Raw genomic sequence first — 24,724 nt, 5'->3', positions numbered from 1 at the left:
TGCTAGAATCACATTGTGCCTGAATACAAATGTCAGTTCCCAAAGGGTTATTATCAGGATTAAATGAGATAATATAAAGCAAGCACTTTGCTCAGTACTTGGAATACGGCCAATACCAAACAAATGCCTTCTTTTTCTCTATTATTCTATCTAATCACTGTTGGGTCCTGACCTAGCCCCATCCCATCAGTCCTACTACATGAAGGAAATATAGACCCTTCTTTTCTTAACCATCAAAGGGTTTCAGTGAAGTTGAATTTGGTTTTAGAAAGATGGGCGTAAAGCTCTGGGAAACTAGCAGAAGCAAAAGGGATCAAGCAGCAAAGGGCCAGCAAGTGTGTGTGAACCAGGGCATAGGTGAGAGGAGGGCTCAGCTTCCAAACATGCAGTGTACATAAAAAGAGTTTTGATGATACCTGAAATCATGAACCGAACTTCTCACAGTTATAAAAGTCTTTTAGGCTGGGTGCAATAACTCATGCCTGTAACCCCAGCACTTTGGGGGCCTGAGCTGGGAGGACTGCTTGAGGCTAGGAATTCAAGACCAGCCTGGGCAACACAGTGAGCGAGACCTCATCTCTACTTTAATTTACACATTTTTATTTTTTTTAAAGAAGAAAAAGTCATTTTTATAATGCCAATTATGTAGGTACTCAAAGAAAACCACAGTCCCTGTCACGTAGGAGTGAAAAGAATTTAACTGATGAGTCATTTCTATGTCGTCTTTTCTTGCACCTGCCACACTGCCCAGCCTGCTTTGTGGAGGGGTCCAAAACTTCCAGCTAAGAACTTTTTATTAAGCATACATACACAAATATAATCCCTTCAAACATTCTAACCTTACAGGTAAAATGTAACAGGATTCATTTTTTTCTGTGCTTTAAAAGGCGTTTTTTAGCTAATAAGGCTTATCTTTAAGTGTACTGTCTTCTCAGGTAGAAAGAATATGTTTCATATATTAAGATATACTTTCTATACTATATACTATACGTAATACACAATTTTAGTATATATTATACTAGTTTTAGACAGATTAGTCATAAATAGAATACTGAAAGCAAGTTCCTGCCTACATTTTATGAAAGAATTCTCCAAAACTCTGGCTGTCTAAGATAAATGCTTCAGGATTCCTAACTTATTTTATCTCAAAAAGAGTAAGCTTCCCATTATCTTGAGAGAAACCGTAATGTTGGTGTAAGAATCACCTGTTATAAAGACAGGCCTGGGACAAAATGCTTCTGTTGAAAACTGCTAGCAGAGGGACTGTATTCCGCTTACCTCCTCCTCACAGGCTGTACAGAGTCATTGTCACTTCCACAGGAGGGGTTTCGGCGACGCGTGTAAGGGAACTTTGGTGACTTAGTGCGGTCACTGGGAGAATTGTAGAGTCCGCTGGAGAGAAAGGGAAATGGTCACAAAGAGTCCAGAGAGGTCCTGAGGGAAGTCCAGACCTAGAGTAGTTGGTAACTGCACAGCTGGTACTTCCACGTGGTTCTCTTTGCTGACAAGATTTTTTGAAAGAAAAGAGGTAAGATCTGGCAAATCAAATCATAAAGGTCATTATTTTGCAGGAATGCCATTTGTCTCACTAGCCTTCAGTAGTAAAAAATGAACACACACAAATGATAACAATAACCATTCATATGTATGATGAATGTGCCCCTTTCTAAACACTGACTCAACTAAAGACTTCACATACATTATCTCAGCTAATCTTCGTATCAGCCTTCAGCACTGACGTACAATTATTCAACCTTTTAAACACAAAAAATATTGAAATACAGACTACTTAATTAAATGGCCCAAATAAAGTAGCTAGGAAGTAGCAGGGCTAGAATTTGAACAGTAAGGTACAACACAGGTCTGTCACTGGTTTGGTAGTTGTTACCAGAAATAAACTAGACATATCCATATTTTTAGGAATAATGGTCTTCCAGCATCACTATTCATCAGCTATAGTTTTTGACTTAAGTTTTTAACCAAAACTATGAAATGGGGCAAATTATCATTAATATGTCATTTAGAGTTTTCAGAAACATAGTACTTTACAGGCAATTTCATAATATTTCTTAGGTTTCCCTTTTGGCTTTCTAGGAAAAAGTTTCATTTTATGAAACATACTGTTGATTTTCACTTCAGAAATCTGAGACCCTCCCAGTCACAATGATTTAGTCTGCCCACTTTATCCACAGCTAGCTGTGCTCAGTCACCCAGCAGCTGGACTCCTTTATTCAATGAGCTGCAAGTGCTAACCCCTTTTCTACTGTCTCCTTTATAGAAACGATGATTCCCTTTACCTCTGGGGGCCATTTTCTTCCCATGGTGCATGAGATTTCCTTCTTTGGGTATCAGGACTATTTTCATTCTTTGCTTTCTTAAAGCTTTAATTTAAAAAAAAAAGTATGAAAAATAGATTAAGTAGAAAACAAAAGTAAACACACAAACTTTTATGTTAAGTAAAATTTTTTAACAAAGTTAAAATGTGCATGCTTATTTGCTTGTTTACACCTGTGACTCTAAAAAGAAGATGAAGTCGCTGCCTTAAAAATCTATGTCTCCAGTAAGTACCTTTGGGTCTTTCCCCATCTTTCTTTGTAGTTTTACTATTTTAGTCAACAGATATCAGGTCCATCAACTGTTAAGAAACTCTAGAGTCCACCTGCAGGAGAGGAAACAAGGGGAACCATAGAGCCGGAAAAGAAGAAAGCCAAGGAGGAAGGACCTGGGCTTCCCAGGATCTTCAGCCTGGATCCCGTTTTACGACAGTGATCGGAGAAGTCCTGGCTCCACGCATGGGTCTGAATCCACACGGGTGGGTCAGCCTCGGGCAGGTTCAGGCTACCTAAACTGACCTTTTCCCAGCTTCCGCCACATCCTGGCTTCATCCCTCCAAATCAGAATGACTTTCAAATGCTATTTCCTGACCTAGTATCATTTTTCAGTTCTAAGAATGTAAATATAACTGAGTTGTTATTCTACCCTTAACAAATTATTTTAGAAACCCATGGGGAAACACAGAGACAAAGAGGAAGGGACACATCTGAAGCCTCCAGGCACCAGGGCGGGAGGGTGTGTCACCTCTCACATCCTCAGGAGTCTTAGCTTCAGACAAAGATAGAGCTATTCAACTCCAAATCCACTTTTAACCCTGGCTTTTTGAGGAATCCTCTATATAACTGTCCTAAGATACAGTGATAGCAGAGTACTTTATAACAGCCAACAAAGAGGAGAGAGGAAAGATGACTAGGTCATTTAAAAATAATAATAAAAAGAAAACAGACTTGCTCCCTAGTATACTATCCATGAAGGAATCAAAATATAAGCCTATAAAATTATGCATCTGGCAGAGGCATACAACTCATGTGATTTGTAGACAGTATATAGTAGCTAAGTTTTATATTATTTTTATAAAGGTTAAAAACTTCTACAGATCCAATTCCCAAAGTAAAAGCTTATCTTTTGAAATGAAGAAAAGTAACAAATATGATACATACTTAAGACACCAGTAGAAAGTGTATGTGTTCAACAAATCAGAAAAAGCAAAGAGAAAGGAGAGGGAGACTAAAAAAGAAATAGGAAGATAAAAGAGGAACAGACAGTAGACAAAAGTTAAAGAATAATGAAATCTGGGTGACAAGTTAATTGCATTCACTCCCTAAGGTATTTCTCGTCTGAAGCTTGAGAGGAAAACTTTGGTGGCGCTTCAGGTATCAGTACTATCACAGGAATGTGGTTGCAAAGGGGGCTGAAAAATATTGTTAAAATGGCCATACTGCCCAAAGCACTATCCATACAAATACAATGCATACAAATATGAAATATCAAACTACCAACATCATTTTTCAATATACATACAAATATCAAACTACTATCATTTTTCACAGAAAATAACTATTCTAAAATGAATGGAACTCCCTCTCCAAAAAAGCTCTAACAGCCAAAGCAATTCTAAGCAAAAAGAACAAAGCTGGAGGCTACGGTAACAAAAACAGCACAGTATGGTCCAAAGCCCAACAAAAAGACCAGTGGAATAGGATGGAGAACCCAGAAATAAAGTCGCACACCTACAACCATCTGATCTTCAACAAAATCAACTATAACAAGCAATATGGAAAGAATTCCCTAAATGGTGTTGGGATGGCTACCCATATGCAGAAGAGTGAAAATGTACTCCTTCCTTTTACCATACACAAAAATCCAATCAAGATAAAGAAGTTATATAACACCTCAAACTATACAAATATATCTTAAAAGAAAACCCAGGAAATATCATTCTAGACATCAGTCTTGGCGAAGAATTTATGACTAAGTCCCCAAAAGTAAGTGCAACAAAACAAAAAATTGACAAGTGGGACTTTAAATTGAAGAGCTTCTGTACAACAAAAGGAACTATCAACAGAGTAAACAGACAATGTACAGAATGGGAGAAAATATTCACAAAATATGTATTTGACAAAGGTCTAATATCCAGACATTATAAAGAACTTCAACAATGAAACAAGATAAAACAAACAACACCATTTAAAAATGGGCAAAGGATATGAACAGACACTTTGCAAAAGAAGACATATATACAGCCAACAAATACATGAAAAAAATACTCAACATCACTAATCATTAGAAGAAAGCAAATTAAAATCACTATGAGACACCATCTCACAACAGTCAAAATAGCTATTATCATTATCATTATTATTATTATTATTATTACTTTTTGAGATGGAGTCTCACTCTGTCACCAGGCTGGAGTGCAGTGGTGTGATCTCAGCTCACTGCAACCTCTGCCTCCTGGGTTCAAGCAATTCTCCTGCCTCAGCCTCCCCAGCAGCTGGGACTACAGGTGTGTGCCACCACACCTAGCTAATTTTTGTATTTTTAGTGGAGACAGAGTTTCACCATATTGACCAGGATGGTCTTGATCTCTTGACCTTGTGATCCGCCTGCCTCAGCCTCCCAAAGTGCTGGGATTACAGGTGTGAGCCACCGTGCCTGGCCCCAAAATAGCTATTATTAAAAAGACAAAAAATAATAGATGTTGGCAAGATAGCAGAGAAAAACAGAGTACTTTTTTTTTTCCTTTGAGACGGCATTTTGCTCTTGTTGCCCAGGCTGCAGTGAAATGGCATGATCTCAGCTCACTGCAACCTCCACTTCCCAGATTCAAATAATTCTCCTGCCTCAGCCTCCTGAGCAGGTGGGATAATAGGCATGTGCCACCACACCTGGCTAATTTTTAATAGAGATGGAGTTTCTCTCCATGTTGATCAAGCTGGTGTCAAACTCCCAACCTCAAGTGATTCACCCACCTTGGCCTCCCAAAGTGCTGGGATTACAGGCGTGAGCCAGGACACCAAGCCGAAAAACACTTGCACACTGTTGGTGAAAATGTAAATTAGCTCAGCTACTGTGGAAAGCAGTTTGAAGATTTCTCAAATAACTTTGAACCACCATTTGACCCAACAATCCCACTACTGGATATATACTCAAAGGGAAACAAATCATTCTGCAAAAAAAGACACATGGCCTGGCGTGGTGGCTCACACCTGTAATCCCAGCACTTTTGGAGGCCAAGGTGGGCAGATGTCGAGGTCAAGAGATTGAGACCATTATGACCAACATGGTGAAACTTCATCTCTACTAAAAATACAACAATTCGCTAAGTGTGGTGGTATGTGCCTGTACTCCCAGCTACTCAGGAGGCTGAGGCAGGAGAATCACTTGAACCCAGGAGGCAGAGGTTACAGTGAGCCAAGATTGCACCACTGCACTCCAGCCGGGGCAACAAAATGAGACTCCATCTCAAAAAATAAAAATAAAAAAAAAAGCACATACACTCACATGCTCATTGCAGCACTATTCACAATAGTAAAGACAGGGAATCAGCCTAGTTGACCATGAACAGTGGACTGGATAAAGCAAATGTGGTACATACACACCATGGAATACTACACAGCCATAAAAACAATGAAACCATGCAGGTGGAGGCTATTATCCTAAGTGAATTAACACAGAAACAGAAACCAAATACCGCATGTTACCACTTGTAAGTGGGAATTAAACATTCAGTACACATGGACATAAAGATGGGAACAGACACTGGAGACCACCAGAGGAGGACAGGGGGCAAGGGTTGAAGACCACCTATCAGGTACTGTGCTTACAACCTGAGTGATGGGATCATGCAAACACCAAACCTCAGTGATGCACAAATTACCCATGTAAAAAACCTACCAAAACATGGACCCCCAGACCTAAAATAAAGTTGAAAAAATAAATTTTTAAAAGGAGGATTGTACTGCTTCTTCACATGCTAAAAAAGCTTGGGATCTGAATCTCATGGAAGATTCCTGTTCTTATGCTGAACATACCACGAGCATACCCTGTACATACAGATGAAGCTGATGCTATTTATCCACAGCTGTGAGGCTAAGGAAATACGGTAAACTGAAGATATGCAATGATAAAGAACCTGTCATTCTAAAAAAAGAACTGGTATATGTCTTAGAACTAAAGAAAAGAAAACATAGGCAAATCCTTGGGTAAAATATTACAACTCTGAGAATCTTCAGATGTTAAAGTTATCTTGCTGAGAAATTACGAACTACATTCCTCAAAGTAGCCACAATCCCACTGAATGAAGACACTATTATTTACTAAAAGAAAATATCAAGTAGATGATCTAAGAAGTCTTTGCAGGTCACATATCTCTGACTGCTGGGACTTCCCCATGATGCATGTAGGGCAACCTCATAGAGCAAGCGAGCTTATGAAAGCTGCTCATTGTTTTCTATAATGCTGTTCCGTGAACATAATTGGAGATAAGAAAAAATGACTCTGCAACAGTATCTTAACAGAAAACAAGGCTGAGCTCTCAGGGAAACAATCCATGTAATATATTAAGAAAAGGCTTTTCCACTGGGAATGCCCCTGGGAAAACAGATGCAGAGGACCATGACAAGTCTTCTTACATATGCAATCGCTGACTTCTGAGGCTCTGATGCCTCTGAATACCATAAACCCTCTTTCCAGGGAACAGTTCAGTGCACAGCTGTAATGAACACAGTACATTAAACTTGAATATTATCTACTTTATTTTACAAGTCCCTCTGAGTTAGTTCATTATATCATGGCATTTAAAAAACCACAAGGAATTTTCACTTTGCTGTGGAGAATGCAGATCACAGACTACCTGTGAGTTCACCTTGCTGGGACAAAAAGAGCATTTTCTTCAAATGAGAGAGGCAGGTCCTGATGTTTTATACTTCACTGGTGTTTTAATGTATACCTTGGCCCAGAGATTATTTATTGGAACCCATGGATCAAAAGTATTCATTAATCATCAAAGTTAAAAGATTTTTAACCTTGTCTACAGAAAAAATTATTTTTATCATAGCATATGACTACACGTTTCTTCAGTTAACTTCACTGACCTTTTTACTGGTGAAGGTGCAATAATTTTAGTTGTTCCTTCATTTTCTCCATTTTCCATGTTTGCAGTTACCCTATTGATGCTGTTTGATCCTAGCAGAATGGAAGAGAAGATGGAAGGAAGAAAGGAAACAGTGATAAGGAAATGCAAAGAAGCAGAAGACTTATTTTAAAATACAATTTTAGGGACACAGTGGTACATTTTATCGATAAAGTATAACCCCAACTAAATAATGAATCACCCAATAAATTTGAGGTACTATTTTCTAAGGTGTATTAAACCCTCAACATAACAATGTCCTAGGGGTCTAGGCTGACTTTTTCAGACTTCAAAACTAAGTCTCCACATATTTAGATGTTAAAATAACATTCACTTTAGACTATTAAAATGATATCCTGAGATAGTACCATGTATTAGAATATAAAACATAGTAATCAGCTTTTGATGACTATGTTGTGAAGAAGTTTCTCAGCATATTACGGCAGTCCCCACTTGAAATCAAACCAAACAAAAAATTTCAAACCTGAGAATATTCCAATCCATAGTGCAGGTGCCAAAATAAGAGTACTATACATGTGATCTGTATCACTCACATACAAAAAAAAGATGCTTTCAAATGTGTTCTTCATGCAAACATTCCTAAAAATCTGAAACTGAATTTTTAAAAGCTGTTATTCCACAGATTTGCGCACATGCTAGAGGAACCAGCAGAGGGAGCCCACAGCAGACACAATGCTGGAAGTCACGATTGAAATAAAGGTAATTGAAGGGTCTGGGCCCATCTAGGAGGTCAGGCTCCCACTCTCAGGGCAGAGGCTGATAAGCCTGCAGGAGTGAGGTGTCCGGGTTTTGAGAACAACTCTTCCCCGGTGGGCATGCACCTTACTCAAGGAGGCAGCAGTTTAGATAAGCAGGGGCAATCGGCACGCACAGATGCCCACAGGCCCTGCTCAGCTATGTCTATGTGCCATGCGGGTATGTCTTCCTCGGATCTACTCCTGCAGGGGTGTGTGCACAGAGTTCTTCAATCCAATGTATTACAGTCACTAACTACTGAGAGTGTGGGTCATGAAGATGAGTTTGTAATATTAATAAGCACTAATATTTATTGAGTACTTACTCTATGTTAGGTGCTGTTACAACTGCCTCACATCTACTTATTCATGTAATACTCAAAATAATCCTATGAAGTAGATACCAATGTTTTCTCATTTAAGAATACAACAAAAATGGGCTTTCCCCAAGGTCCCACAGCTCCTGAGTGGTGGGGCAAGCTTTGAAACCCTGCAGACTGGTTCCAGAGACTTAGCTCTAAACCACATAGTACTTCCACCTGTGGCCCACCCACAAATGGCTCAAAAGTCAGTCTAGATTAAGAGTCAGCTGGGAGAGATGAACTCTAAAGGGCAAGTGGGCTGGGCACAGTGGCTCACGCCTATAATCCCAGCACTCTGGGAAGCCGAGGCAGGCGGATCATGAGTACAGGAGTTCAAGACTGGCCTGGCCAACATGGTGAAACCTAGTACTAAAAATACAAAAATTAGTATGGTAGAGCATGCCTCCCAGCTACTCGGGAAGCTGAGGCAGGGGAACTGCTTGAACTAGGATGTGGTAAATGGAGGTTGCAGTGAGTGAAGATCGTGCCATTATATTCCAGCCTGGGCTACAGAGCAAGACTCCATCTCAAAAAAAAAAAAAAAAAAAAAAAAAAAAAAAAAAAAAAAAAAGGAGGGGGACAAGTCAAAGAGATGTCCAATGAGAAGAACACCTGAGAGTGGGGCAAGAGAACAAGACAGGAGGAACACCTGAACACCCCTGAGGTTGATGAGTTTGCTCCAGAGCAGTTGGGAGGTATGTCTAGCTACCCATCAGGGAAGATAAACAAAATAAATACTCTGAGAAAACAAAGGGTGGTTTCAGATAAGAGTTCCAAAAACTGTAACTCTATAAGGCATTTGACATGGATTCCATATCTGAATTGTGTTCCTGCTTTGGAATCTTGAAACGAAAAGGTGAGCCTGAAGACACATGTGGCATAAAAGGTAAGATCATGCTGGAGTCACTGCCAATAAATGAGCAACATCCAGGAGCCAGGCATAAGAAAATAATAATGTTAGGGCAAATTTCAACTGGTGTGATAAACAGAACACAACTAATTAATTCCCTTGAACTACTCCATGTTCCATAAAACGTCAGCAGTGGCCAGTTACCATTTAAGTCACTTTTGCCTTAACCACGTGACCATTAACAAACTCACAAGGGCAGATTCTCAAAACTGCCAAAACAGATTTGGGATGAAGCTGCTTCTCACAAGTAGAACTCCATGCGGTACATGTCTGGGGCAGTGGCAGAAGGAATTAATTCACTTATGTCCTAGACAGTAGCGTGCCCTAACATGAGTTTTTTGTGTGTGATTTCTTTTTTCTTCTTTGGTTTTTTCCTGAGATGGTCTTGCTTTGTTACCCAGGCTGGAGTGCAGTGGCACAATCTCAGCTCACTGCAACCTCCGCCTCTTGGGTTGAAGCAATTCTCCTGCCTCAGCCTCCCAAGTAGCTGGAATTACAGGTGCACACCACTGAGCCCAGCTAATTTTTTTGTATTTTTAGTAGAGATGGGGTTTCATCATGTTGGCCAGGCTGGTCTTGAACTCCTGGTTTCAAGTGATCCACCGCCTTGGCCTCTCAAAGTGCTGGGATTACAGGTGTGAGCCACCATGCCCAGCCCCTAACATTAGTATTTTTAATAAGCTATATTTAAATGTGGTATTCTGAGCAGATGTTATTAATATTTCATATAAATGAAAAGGACCTTCATGTACTAGGGCTATTTTTCTAGGCTGGAGGAGGCAGCCACAGCAGAGAGCCCAATACCCAGTATCAATAACACCAACTGAAAAAAGTCGAGTAAAGGGGAACATCCTGTTAACCAAGGCCCTGAGTAACTAGCTTAATAGACCTGGGTTTGTGCCAACTCTCATTCTCTTTAGACTCACTACTTTTTTATTAGTCCAACAATCAATCACCTTAGGAGAAGTATGGTTGCTTAAGCACTTTCACCTGTTTTCCTGCCATCCAAAAATTAATAAACACACAGAAAAATAGACTATTTTAAAACAGAAAAAATGCAAACTATATTTAGATATCTGCTTAAAGAAAGCAGTATTTGTTTTTTCACAATAACCAAATCATAATTTTTAAGATGAAGTATTATCCGGATGGTTTTCCAAAAGAATTTCAGGGAAAAAAACACAAATTATGTGAGTGCTCTCTGTCACAAACACTCGCAATCAGCACAGCCAGACTTTTTCAACATAAATTATTCTACTGTCAGGACTAATTTACTAATATAACAGTGCTATAACTCTCATATACCCACTATAGATGAGATAAGGTATAGTCAGTAATACGACTTAATTCATAGTTCCTTTATATTCAAAATGGTAAACTGTTCACTGTTAACATGTACAGTATTTTTTTTTTTTTTTTAAGATAGAGTCTTGCTCTGTCAGCCAGGCTGGAGTGCAGTGGCATGATCTAGGCTCACTGCAACCTCTGCCTCCTGGGTTCAAGCAATTCTTGTGCCTCAGCCTCTTGAGTAGCTCGGATTACAGGAATGCACCACCATGCCTGGCTAAATTTTGTATTTTTAGTAGAGATGGGGTTTCACCATGTTGGCCAGGCTGGTCTCGAACTCCCAAAGGTAGGCGATCTGCCCGCATCACCTCAGGCTCCCAAAATGCTGGGATTACAAGTGTGAGCCACCACGCCCCACCAACGCATACAGTCTTTTTATTTTTATTTATTTATTTATTTATTTTTTGCTTTTGAGACAGAGTCTAGCTCTGTTGCCCAGGCTGGAGTGCAGTGGCAGAATCTTGGCTCACTGCAACCTCTGCTTCCCAAGTTCAAGAGATTCTCCTACCTCAGCCTCCCGAGTAGCTGTAATTACAGGCGCCCGTCACCACATCCAGCTAATTCTTTTTTTTGTATTTTCAGTAGAGATGGGATTTTGCTGTGTTAGCCAGGCTGCTCTCAAACTCTTAACCTCGTGACCACCAGCCTCGGCCTCCCAAAGTGCTAGGATTACAAGTGTGAACTACCATGCCCAGACTATTCTTTTCATGTGGACTAAATATCTCTTCATCTGTACTCCCCTACTCTACAACAAATGTGAACTAGACAAGCCTGGGTTTTAAGAGCCTTATTAGGAAGACTGCACGGGGAAAAACCACCTAAGCGCATTAACTTACTGGGAGCGCTTCTGAAGTATCCAGTTATATAATAGTCACACATTTTCATTAGCCAATATGTTTGCGTTTTATGTCACTAAATATGTAACTTCAAAGTAGTAACTGTATGTTCAGAATAATATATTTTAACCACTGTCCAAATTAGTAAGATTTTACCATACCACCATCTGAGACAACTAATCAATTCAGTAAAGTAGGTTATATGTTGGTGACTGAAATCTGCAAAGGTGAGAAATTTAGGTTATGCATGATTTAGGTTTACTGACTTTCCATTTTGTTAACATCCAATACTAAATTTTCCTTTTCCTCCCCTCATCATACCATCTTCCAGAATCCCTCCTACATCGGCTCAGACTCAGGCTACAGAGAAGAGTGACCTGACAAACCCATCCTACTAATGGGCTTATGCCTCATGTATTACCTGCCAAGAGGAGTAAAAAGAAAGGCCAAATATTAACTAAAATATTTACTCAATAACAAGGGAGTTTTAGGTGCTGTTCCAGAAAATATTTTGAGGTTAGAAAAAGCTTTCCCCCGCCCCTCCTTTTTCATTTAAATATTGGACATAAGAAAAGGATATACATACATAAACAGCTTAACAAATAATTATAAAGTAAACCACCACCCACTTCAAGAATTAAAACACAGAAGGCAATTTTGCTGCACTGCACAAATCAACCCATTTGGGGCAATTCTTTATTTTTTAGATAAAGTTAAATAATTGCTTTCTGCCTAAAATATCTGGAAACACAAATTATTACATATACATTTCATAAAATATTTATGATCTGCACAATAAAATTATTTAAATAAAAAACTTAAGACCTCAAAATCTTAATAAAAGGAAGGCCACATCACTGTGCCCGCACATGGCTGCCGTAACAGTGCACTGCCCATGGTAGGTACTCAATGAATGCCTATTATTAGAAGGGATGTATTTCTACCATTTTTGCCACTAGAGAGAAAAATTCAGGATAATGATCTTATGTTTAATAAGTGTCAAAAGTAAAACAAAACTATTAATAGATAAGGTGGTACCTGAGATGCATGTCAAAAGGACATGGGGCAATATACCCTGCAGGACTGGGCTATTTCCTACAATTTTAAAAGGCAGTTTTCTGCAATAGCACACTGCTGTTTTAATTCACAGCCACAGGTGATCTGTAATCAACATCAGTTACTGGTATATGGCTATTAAGGCTTCGAAATAAATCTGTATTTTACTTCAAGTAAAAATAATATTAACTCTAGTGAGGCCACTTAGAATTAATCGAGTGTCCAATTCATTTTACATATTGTTCAGATTAAAAAGACAACGAGTTTAATTTCAAAAGGCTGCTCATATTTTGAAGAGCACGTCAATCAGGGAACTGCATCATTTATTAATAAGCCAAATCTAGTTCACAGCCTGTGATATTTGTTTCTGAGCTGTTAGACACTACAGCTTAATATGTGCACACACAACTCCCTGTAGTTTATACAATACTGAAATGCCAGTATGCAAAGCTGCAGGATTTCAATTGTTCATTTTTAAAACACTACATCCAAATACTTCCATCCTGTGTGCATCCGACCACTACCAGTCCTTTGAGTGGTTACATTCTGTTCACACTTGAGTGCCTGCATCTTAAGTGATCCCTGCCATTAGTTCAGGAAGAGTGACTGTCAGAAACAGAATGAACTTTCCCAGGATCTATTTAGCTATTTGATTTGGGGGCAATTCTTAAAAGTCATCCCCGTGATGTTAAGATTTAGTGATGAATATACATGTATTTTAAATTATAAAAATATTTTGCATTTAAATAGGATTGACTCTCACAAAATTCATAATTCAATTTGACACCTGTCAACATAAATCAGATCTTTGATGTTACTTAAATGTTGCCATTCCTTTTAATTTTTAGAGTGGGGGTAAAGGTTGAATGTGTAAAATTAAAATGAAAAAAAGTTTATTTGTCAAGTGAGAATACCTTATTCTAACATATGGGAAAAGAACACACAGCTAACAAGCAAAACAAGGCTGTGATGTATCATTTCTTTTAAAAATTCTCAAATATAAATTTGTAACTTTTAGGTTAAATTTTTCCCACTTAATCACATTTTACATTTTCCCTAAACATAAAAAAATTATATGAGATGCTTAAGACAAATAATCAAGTAAGATTATAGCTATTCTCAACACAGTAAGTTATTAGGTTTCAGTTAAAAATCTGATTTATAATACCTAACCCAGTACAACTTACCAGAATATACCTTTATGAATTAAGAATTAGCCAATAAATGAAAATATATTTTAGTTCTATTTCTCACACTGACAGCTCAAAGTCACTTTGCCTTAATTTCACCAACTTTAGACTGGGTACTATGGAAAAAATGGTAGTATAGCAAATTAGCAAAATAAAACATTCTTTTTTTATGCCACAGATTATGGTCAAACAGCCAACTATTTAAGAAAAACTTATATATTTTTTCCTATCATCATGGAAACTTTTATATTTGGCAAAACAGATGCTCATTAAATTCTACAGAGCAAAACTAAATTTTAAAACACACAATTTGGAAAATAAAGATGTTTCTGGATCCAATGGCTAATTGTTTAAAGTTCAAACACCTGACATGAGCTGGTTCCTCCCCAAAAGTCAGCCAGATTCCTGCTTAAGAATTCCTAGGCTGAATACAGTAGCTCACTCCTGTAATCCCAGCACTTTGGGAAGACAAAGCAGAAGGATCGCTTGAGGCCAGGAGTTTGAGATCACCCTAGGCAGCACAGCGAGACCTATCTCTACAAAAAAATTTTTTTTAATTAGCCAGGCATGGTGTCCCCTTCCCTGTAATCCCAGCTATTTAGGAGACTGAGGCAAGATGACTGTTTGAGCTCTAGAGTTTGAGTCTATAATAAGCCACAATCATACCACTGCACTCCAGCCTAGTGACAGAGTGAGACCGTATCTCTTAAAACACACAAAAAATGTTTCTGCCTTCAAATGTTCCAAGAGTGATATTTAAGCAGTTGCCTCTTTCCTAGAAATACATAGACTTTTAAGACACTAATTTTGCTACTCCAAGATCAAACAAGGAATTCTACCAAAAACCTAAAGAGTAGATTATAAAGAATGGGTGCGGAGGAGAACGATGCTAGGAAAACATGTCTATGCATGAAAGATCCCCTCCCGACTTGTTCTGCTACCAATTCCCTCTTCCTTGACCCAGTACTCTCCTGTATTCCTCTGCTTTTGTCATTACCAAAATGATAATTTGGGGCTGTGAGTACACATAAAAGCACTTCTTCCTCTGCCCCTCCCCCAGAGCTACACAGGCACACACACAGCGTAGTGTGGAGGCAGTCACAGACCGCCTTCCTTGTGGGTCAGAATGTCAGGTTCAAAAACCAGAAAGGCATCTGAGAGGCTTAGAAAGGCATCTGCTCATTCCCTTGGACCCTTGGAGGAGCAGGATGAAAGCGTTCTATCTGAAGACTTGTCATCTATACCAGTGTGGAAAGACTGCCAGATGTGGTAACAGCAGAGGGTACACATTGTTCCTTCAAGCCTTCTTGGCCCCAAAGACACCACCTATCTATGAATGGTCAGCTGGAATCAAGAGGTGTCATGAGTCACTTGGATATCAAGTTTTTCTTCCTGTGATTGGAGTGTTGAGGCAAGAGAGTTGAGTAATCACTCACATCCTTCCTAGTAATACTCCTGGTACCCACTCCTCCAACTCCCTATCAGGGCTACACAGCAGACTGACATGCACCAAACCTTCTCCAGCCATCTCTCAAGCCCCACAATGTTTGCTTGGTATAGGGCAGGTGGAGAGTTGCATAGCTAACCTAAAGCTGGTTCTGTTTCACAGGACAGTGCTAGAACACTACTTTAGAAGCTTTTATTTGATGCAATTTTAATAGTATATACAGTAAATGCAAATATAAAATATGTATAATTGTTTATCAAGATTATTCTGAAAATGCTTATTTAGCTAAGGCAAGATTGGGAAATTTTTGTCTGCTTCCATATTTGAGCTCATATCTCAAGGACCTTAACTCCATGGTCTTCTAACTTTTTTTAATGCAAACACTCACTAAAAGAATTTTGAAAGACAATGCACCTTTGTGCTTCTTTCAAAATGATATCTATAATTTTTCATCAGAAGTTTAAATAGTACCAAAGGATATAATTTGAAGTATAAATATTGACATTAAAAAAAGAACAATTTCACAACTCCCTTAAATGTGTCCAATGTAATAAAATGCCATATCAATTTATGTCATCCACTTTAAAAATATATGAAATGAGTTGTTTAGCAGTTAATAAATTTCATCACATTCTTTTTTTTCTTTGTATTTCCTTTTCAATTCTACTTCACCTACAAAATTTAGTTTGCTTTGCATTTGAAAGTTGATATGGTTTGACTGTGTCCCCACTCAAATCTCATCTTGATTTGTAATCCCCACAATCCCCACATGGTTGTGGGAAGGAGCCAGTGAGAGGTAACTGAATCATGAGGGTGGTTCCCCGATGCTGTTCTCATGATAGTGAGTTCTCACGAGATCTGATGGATTTGTAAGCATTTGCCACTTCCCCTGTTGGCACTCGTTCTATCTCCTGCCACCCTGTGAAGAGGTGCCTTCCGCCAAAATTCTAAGTTTCCTGAAGCCACCCCAGCCAAGTGGAACTGTGAGTCTTTTAAATGTCTTTTCTTTATAAATTTCCCAGTCTCAGGTATTTCTTCATATCAGTGTGAGAGTGGACTAATACAAAAGTTTTTATTATCACCTTATCATATTTCTCTATGACAAAATATAGAAATCAAATGTTTACTTCCCATGACCATACATAAAGCTCTAAGTGTTAAAAATTTCTTCTAAATTATTAAAATTAATAGTAGTATATTATTAGTTTACCATACTAATGTTGAAAGTAAATAATGAAAAAATGAAAATTATCTGTGCCCACGTACATCTTAGAAAGCCTCTATGTGTTGCCCTCCCCACCTAACTCAGTTCAGGACATGCTACCCCAAACTGTAACACCTTGGCACTTGGGATAATAGCAGAAGCAACAAATTCCCTCTCATCTCCCAACCCTCTGCCATTTTCTCCTAAAACAGTCTAAAACCTAGAAGGTCACTCTATGACCTCCCTCCTTTCTCCCCTGAAATCCCTCATGTGATAGATATCCTGCTTTATACAGAGGAAGCAGATATCACACAGGTAAACCAAGAATCCAAACTAACAACCCTTGCTTCGTCCCCCTCCAGATTATTGCCATTAGAACACACCCTTATGTCCTCTAGTCATACTTCTTTATGACTGTCCATAAAAATACACAGATCTCATTTCTTTGAGCCTTCATTTCTAAAGGCTCTCATGTACATAAAACTTATATTAAGGTTGTACACTTTTGTTAATCTTTTGTTATAGGTACCTCAGCCATGAACCTAGTGATAGTGAGGAAAAGTTATTACTTTTTCTCTCCTACACAATCCACCCTAGGAGTTGTATATGCCAGCCTGACATCTATTGCCTTAATTCACCTGTTTTTTAAAATCCTCTTTCACAATAGCATCACGGATTGTCTCTAGCCATAAGCAAATTATCCTTCTGAACACTTCTAACTCTCTCAGTGCCACAGCCAGGACATACCTATGCCACTTGGTACGTCCTGCCTGCACTCCAGCACGCCTTTTGCTTCTCTAGTCTTGCAAAGCAGTTGGTTAAGTATAGAAGGTTGAAAGTCATACAAACCTAGATTTCTTTCCTTTTTTTTTGTTCTTTTTTTTGAGACAGATTCTTGCACTGTCACCCAGGCTGGAGTTGCAATGACACGTTCTCAGCTAACTGCAACCTCCATCTCCTGGGTTCATGTGATTCTCCTGCCTCAGCATGCCAAGAAGGTGGAATTATAGGCACACACTACCACAACCAGTTAATTTTTTTTTGTATTTCTAGTAGAGACAGGGTTTCACTCTGTTGGCCACACTGGCCTTGAACTCCTGACCTTGGGATCCAACCACGTCGGCCTCCCAAAGTGCTGGGATTACAGGTGCCTGGCCATCAAACCTAGATTCATTTCTGTGCCGGTTTGCCCACTGCTAATTGATCCTGTGATTTTGGACAAGTTATTAAACTACTTTGGGCCACAGTTTTCTCACGTGTAAAATGGGAACACCACCAACTACTTATATAGTCCACAGCTGAATTAAATTAGACAATTTATACAAAGCCTTTAGCACTGTGTTTGGGAAGTGCTAAATAATGGACTGCTGTGTTACTTGCAAATGACTTAGTTCCTATAGATTAGGGTTCAAGCTTTATTCGGTTTTCTGTGCTAGATCTATAAAATAGGGTGCTTTATGCTTTATGCTAAAGAGGTGCCCAGTAAATTCTTGTTGAATAAGAAGGAAAAAAGGTGTCATTTATGCTAACTCACTAAAGCTGTGATTTTAACTTGAGTATATGATAGGCCTTTAGTTTTGCATGTTTTTCCAATTTTCATGGCTATGTTTGGAATGCTAAACACTACCAAGAAGACTAAAAACATTAGCTTTTTAGAGAAAATCTAACCAGACTTGCTATATATTAACAAATCTTTTACAGATGGAAAATAAGCCTAAGTTTCAAGGCAGAATAGAAAAGGATGTCAACAAAGGCTAACAGCCTTGAACAAACATACACCTGACCACATGATTTACCTAATGCTTCTTGCAATGAACAGTTACTGCCTTTCCCCTTCTCTCTTGGCTAGGTAAGATGTCCAAAAGAACTTAAACATTTTCTTTTAAAAATGGCTTAAAGTAAAAGCAGGTGACTCTGACTCTATAAATGAGCAGAACATGTGGTCCTCTCAAAAATATCTGCTGAAAACAAGTTAGACTTACTGAAAAAAAAATCACACATTGGGGAAAAAAACAGAGAATGTGTATTTTCAAATCATTCTAGATCTTTCACCTTTTTTATTTTCCATTTACTTTCCAAGCATGTACCGTATTATCACAAAGACCTGGGTTAGGATCCTGGCTCTGCACTTACTGTCTGTGTAACCTCAAACAAGTATTTAATGTTTCCTAGCCACAATTTCTTCACCAGTAAGATGAGACTACAACCCATCTTCCTCATGGGGATAGTTAAAGGTTTATGCTCAGTAATGTTATCCACTGTTTTTATGCAAGAAAATCAGCTCAAATTAGAAAGGAATTTATGGTTAATCCACAATAGGATCTCACAGATTTGAATGCACAGCTGCTAAGCCTGCCTTCCCCTCTCTTCTCAAAGCTGTGTGGTTCTCACAGTGAGTCAACTCCATTTTTTTTTTTCTCTGAAAACTAGCTTCTCTGTTCAAAGCTGTACCAGGTACCTGGACAGTAATGCAGCCCTAAAAGCTTGGCTGTCCCCAGCTAAGTGACTCATCTTCTGGACTCCAAGTCATCTTCTCTGGAGAAGGAATCTGGGCAGTTTCCTCAGAGGCCCTCTTTTCACCCCAGGAAGGAAGGGAGGAGAAAGGTCACTGTTACAGAGGGCTATTCCTCCACCCCTTTTAAACTCCTGCTCCAGAGACCAGTACAGTGCAGTGTTCCAAGGGCCAAGCAAGGCACCTGCTCCACAAGTGGAAGCAGTTTTTCTTTGTTTTTGTTTTTGTTTATGAGATGGAGTCTCACTCACTCTGTTGTTTCGGCTGGAGTGCAGTGGCGTGATCTCGACTTGCAACCTTTGCCTCCTGGGTTCAAGTCATTCTTGAGGCTCAGTCTCCCAAGAAGCTGGGACTACAACAGGCATACACCAACCCTGCCCAGCTAATTCTTGTATTTTTAGTAGAGACAGGGTTTCGTCATGTTCGCCAGGCTAGTCTTAAACTCCTGACCTCAGGTGATTGCCCCCTTGGCCTCCCAAAGTGCTGGATTGCAGGCATGAGCCACGGCGCCCAGCTGGAAGTGGTTTCTTTCTTTTTTGCCTCACCTATTTCACCCTATGCTTACCAAAATAACCCTGAACTCTCAGATCCCCAATATCTTTAATATTGGTATCAATAAGTAAGCCAAACAGAGCCATAAAAAAATGAATCCCAGAGTTCTCAAAGTCCGAAGAAAATACTGCATAGAAACCACCACCTCAGAACCACAAATTCTGGAATCCTCAGACCCCATCTACTCGGGATATCTATCCCCAGAACAGAACCCCAGACTGCTGACAGATGCATCCTCCTGCCCCCACCTGTGACGAAGAGGAGAGGTAAGAAAACAGGACTGTGCCTAACCAGTTAGTAAAATCAAGAACTGCAATGACCAACAACTGCCAAGGTAGGGCCAGTTCCACTGCTGACTTCCGAAAGTGCAAGCAGGTTCAAGAAAGGGCTAGTCTAAGGTTGTGTTCAGACACAATTCAAAGGCAGAGACAGAACTATGCAAAACCTTTCTAAGAAGGAATGTCTCCTTTTTACTTTTACCCAGAAAGACATCACTTTTTAACTAAGAGTTAACCAAAGAGGCAAAGTTTCATATTCATCTGGTCAATCTGGACTAAAAGAATAATTTTTAAACTGTATTAGAGCCAAGGTTGTTAAAATTAATTTTATTCAATTTGTCAATAAGAGTTTCATTTGAACTTTAAGATGCTTTAAAGAATTGGCTAGAGGGTTTTCCAAACACAAAACGTACTATGCATTTCCAATGACAAAATTACATCTTATAACCTGGGAAGATCTTTTTCACAACTTTGTAAGACTTCTGAAGTGCTAAAAATCATACACTTTAAAAAAAAAACTTTCTAGAATTCCGTTGTATCTATTTTTCATATTTCCAACTCTGTGGCAGGTAAGTCAGAGAGAATAAAAGAATTTTAGAAAGAAGAGAAATATTTAAAGCTTACATACCTATTTTATAGATGAAGGGATAAAAGCTCAGAATGTTGAATGACAAGTGACAGATCACAGCCAAGGCAAACCAGGAATTCAGGGCTATTCAAATCAGGTACAAATTTTCACTCTTTTTTGTTTAAACTCCCCTACTCCGCTTCTCAATGCAACAGCTTAAATAATTAGTCCAGAGGCAATTTAAGTATCCTTCAGAGCAGAGGCTCTTACAGTGAAGAGAGAGAGGGAACACAGACTTGGACCATAACTCAGTCAGTGGTCTAATTCTGATCTGTGACCTTGGAAAAGGAGAGCCACAACCATACTTTTGCTAAAACAAAGTTACCTCCACTATATTTTCAGAAATCATCTCCATAATCACCCATATAACAACTCTGGGTCAGAATGTCTTGTTCTAACCCCTTTATATGAAAATCTATACTAATTTCTTCCTTTTTCTGACCCAGAAGAGATAAACAAAAACTTCATAATACCCGTCAAGCGTGGGATAAACGTGAGAGCTCTTTTCCCAGTTTCTACCCTCTCTTTCCCCAAACATTCCTCCATGCTGTGTGATTCTCATCCAGACATCCTCTGTGTCCTAGAACTTGCTACACTTGAAAATCACTTCACTTCTTTGGGCAAAAAACACAGTGTCCCTACTTCATTTAATCCAAAGACTACATAATGAGCTTCCTCACTAAATGGAGCACCCTCTGGTTTGATAACCTATATGTAATCGTCTGTACTTTAATCCTGGACTTGTGCCCCAATCCTGGAAGACTCTGGTTGTGTCTGTTAGACACAGGAGAAATTCCTAACATTTGAGTTTTGTACTATTGATCTTATGTTGTTCTGTTACTTTCTCTGTAAATCACGATGATCTAGGATAAGATCAGTGTCTCATCTCTGAGCTTACTGAGAATGTCTCTACTGAAAATGTGAATCAGCATTTGTAAATTTCATGCATTCATGACAGTTATCTGTAGGGCTTTTGAAAAGCACATAGTAAAAAATCAAATGAAAATAAATCTGTCTCCTACTGCCAATCCCCATTCTCTCAGAAACCCTTCCCAAAGGTCACCACTGTTACTAGTTCCTAATATATCCTGCTTGCAAATATATTCATATGCATACTTTCCCACCTAATTTGTCTCTGTATATAATGGTAACATATTAAATACTACCAGGCCCCTCTGCTTCTCTGCCCCCATCATTTATATACTATATACTGAAGATCATTCCATATTAGCACAGACAAATGTATCACATTTTTAGTCTTCCCTCTCTATATCGATGACTGTAACTGCTGTGTTCCTATCTCAGCTTTCTAACTCTGTACAAGTCTCAGCCTCTGCTTTCTCACCTGAACAGTGAGAATTACAGCATCTTTTAAGAGAGTAAAATACTATCTGCAGAGCACATGGTGATGCTCAATGATTATTCCTCCTCATTTTCCTCTCCTTTGGTGGGCTCTCATGGAGCCTGGCCTTTCTGTGGGACCGTGGAATCAGATCGACTAAGTTCCAACCCTGCTCTCAGATTTCTTTTAACAGAGACACGGTATTTCATGTGGGGCAGAGGCTGGGAAACACACATTATTTTATTAGGCCAGTTTCCTTCTAATGAATATTAGTTAGGTATTTTCCAGTCTCTGTGATGACAACAACACAGGAGTAGTTCCACTGATATTACAGAAGTGATATATTTCATCTTCCTGGACCAACTCGGAGATTGAGGAATTACTTTTGAAATCCCTGATCCACAGCCACAGCTTCTGTGTGCTCCTCATTCAAGAACTTTGCTTCCCCTCTGGGAGCCCTTTCAGCTTTGCCTTTTCTCTTCCTATCGTCTGCTTAACACGAAAAATGCACTCAGGTAGACCTGGCAGTTAATTACGTCAAATAGGAGAAACCACCTTACTTAGAAGACGGAATGATTAACCACATGAACTTTAAAATACCGTGCAATGTCATCACCATTAATGAACACACTGGAAGAAGTTTGTTCTTTCCAATTCATAGTCATATAAAATTCCAAGAGGGCTGGAGAGCAGTAAATATCTGGGTGGGGAGGAGAGAAGCGTAGAGATGTTGGTGTAAAAAAAATCCGAGAAGAAAAACAGCTCAAACAAATATTAGATGATTTCATTCATATAAAATACCTAAAGTAGTGAAAATTACAGAAACAAAGTAGAAAGACAATTAACAAGAGCTGAGAGGAACAGGAAGAGGGAATCAGTGTTTAGGAGGTATAGTTTGAGTTACAAGATGAAAACACTAGAGATTGCTTGTAAAATGATGTGAATATATTTAATACTATTGAACTTACTCTTAAAATGCTTAAGATGGTAAATTTAATGTTATGGTTTTTAGCACAATGGAAAAAAAAAAAAGGCTTGGACTAAACACCACTCTGAAAAGGGCCACAGTTTAAGAAAGACACCTCCTACTAGCTGCCTGGGGTGCTAAGATCTATGAACAGGCAGGACAGAGGCAATCTTCACATTGTGTGCTTGGACTGGTCCAGTTCTTCACATGTGATTTACACTGAATCTTCTAGATTTAACTGAGAATGTCCAATTTCCTTCCCAAGCCCCCTCACTGTACTTGAATGGCCTCTCCTCACCCCTCACTCTCAAAAGCCCACAGTACCTCAATGTAATCACATCATATTTTGTATATGAAGTTGATGTTATTACAGCAAACGTACCTCAAACATTGACAGATGGATTTACAGTGGTCCACACTATGAATAAAAAGACATCCTCTTGGTTTAGGAGAAGGAAAATAAAGCATACCAAGCCCCTAAAAGCTCTGACAAGACATTCAGCTCATTTCAGATGCATCCCCATGACAGCAACCCATCTGACAGAGGAAGAAATCAAGGCTCAGACTGCCTAAGTGACTTTATAATATTACGAGTCTAGTACATGGATTACTGAAGCTGAGCCGGCATGTACCAGGATGTGGCTTACTGGATCACACTGACACACCCATCTCTATTCAGATAACTTGCCTTTCCTCTGACTTCAAAAACATAGGTTTAACTGTCCCAAGCCACAATGAGGTTCTGCTGACTTGCATCTGACACAATGTGCCAATCAGAAGTGTTCAATAAATAATTATTGTTTTTGACATTGCTATTTTTCAGCAGCCCAGAGCTATACTTCATCAAAGTATAGTACAGCTATACTTGCTGTACTTCACTGTATCAAAGCATTTTTCTGTCTGTTCTGCTTTGACTGCGCCCACCTCAGGTCAACAATAGGTACTGGTCAGCTACCCTCAGGCAAATCATTCACTATGGGGGATCAAGCGCTGTGTGGCACCATCATCCCCTGGAGTTGGCCTACTGACCTACTAAATACAAAGTGTTCATGTCTGGAGTGATGGAGTGTTTGAATCAAACATAGTGGTGATCACTGAGGATGCTGCAGAAATACAGTGTGAGCCTCAGGGTGGATGGAGTCATCTGTCGAATGGTCAATCAGCCACTCACACCAGCTCTGTCAAGGAGAGGTTCCAGGGAGGCAGCTCTCAAGCCAAATCTGTCTATCAGAAATGTTTAATTTAGCACACAGAGACTTTTTCATGAAATTAATTGCCAGTACTTCAAATTCTAGGAAGTTCACATAAACATCCAGATTTTGTACTTCACTTGAAACACTGGAAGATTTGTCAACATGAGGTCCCCTCTGCTGCACAGAAACAGCTGTCTTGGTCCAAGCAGTAAGTAACTGTCCTCTTGCACACTGTGCACAAACCATCCTATCAGAAATCATTTTCACAACCCTGTACACGCACTGTTTGCAGCCCCTTCCACAGAGCCAGAATAGGAATGCCGAAAATGTCATCTTATCTTGCTTTCCAAATGTGCTGCAAGTATTTGTGTATTCAGTGGGATATTTTTAAGAACTTAAAATGCTGCATCAGATAGTCACAGACTTGTGTAACCACTGCAAATGGCTTAACCCATTACTTTTCTTATAGTTAATTATGAATTATATCCAAATATTCTGTCTTTATTACATACTGACAGCAGAGACTCCCTCCTTTGACAGGAATCCAACTGTGTGAGTTGCCAAGACCTTGTCAGAGAGAGGGCTGTACCAGGAGGGCACTTTTTCCTCCTGCTGTCTCTTTTCTGGCTTTACTCAAGCTCCTCTGAGGCAGTTTAGACTTGCAGGAATGCTCTGGC

At 39.2% G+C, this 24,724-nt stretch overlaps 1 protein-coding gene across 3 annotated transcripts in view; it reads right to left on the bottom strand.

Moving 5' to 3' along the window:
- EPB41L4A (erythrocyte membrane protein band 4.1 like 4A) overlaps window positions 1-24,724 on the bottom strand; it is a 261,977-nt gene that overhangs the window by 41,202 nt on the left and 196,051 nt on the right. For 2 of the 3 annotated variants that reach the window (XM_074382709.1, XM_039467417.2), the window contains 3 exons: window positions 7,431-7,521; window positions 2,298-2,381; window positions 1,279-1,392 (listed from right to left, as the gene is read on the bottom strand). In XM_074382709.1, coding sequence (XP_074238810.1) covers window positions 1,279-1,392; window positions 2,298-2,381; window positions 7,431-7,521 — 289 coding nt within the window. The remainder of the gene's footprint in view (window positions 1-1,278; window positions 1,393-2,297; window positions 2,382-7,430; window positions 7,522-24,724) is intronic. The other variant, XM_010339877.3, reaches the window with a different exon arrangement.

Source organism: Saimiri boliviensis, chromosome 1 (assembly GCF_048565385.1).
Source record: "Saimiri boliviensis isolate mSaiBol1 chromosome 1, mSaiBol1.pri, whole genome shotgun sequence".
NCBI classification, from domain to species: Eukaryota; Metazoa; Chordata; class Mammalia; order Primates; family Cebidae; genus Saimiri; species Saimiri boliviensis.
The sequence above is the reverse complement of the archived record's forward strand: the minus strand, read 5'-3'. Positions and strand labels throughout refer to the sequence as shown.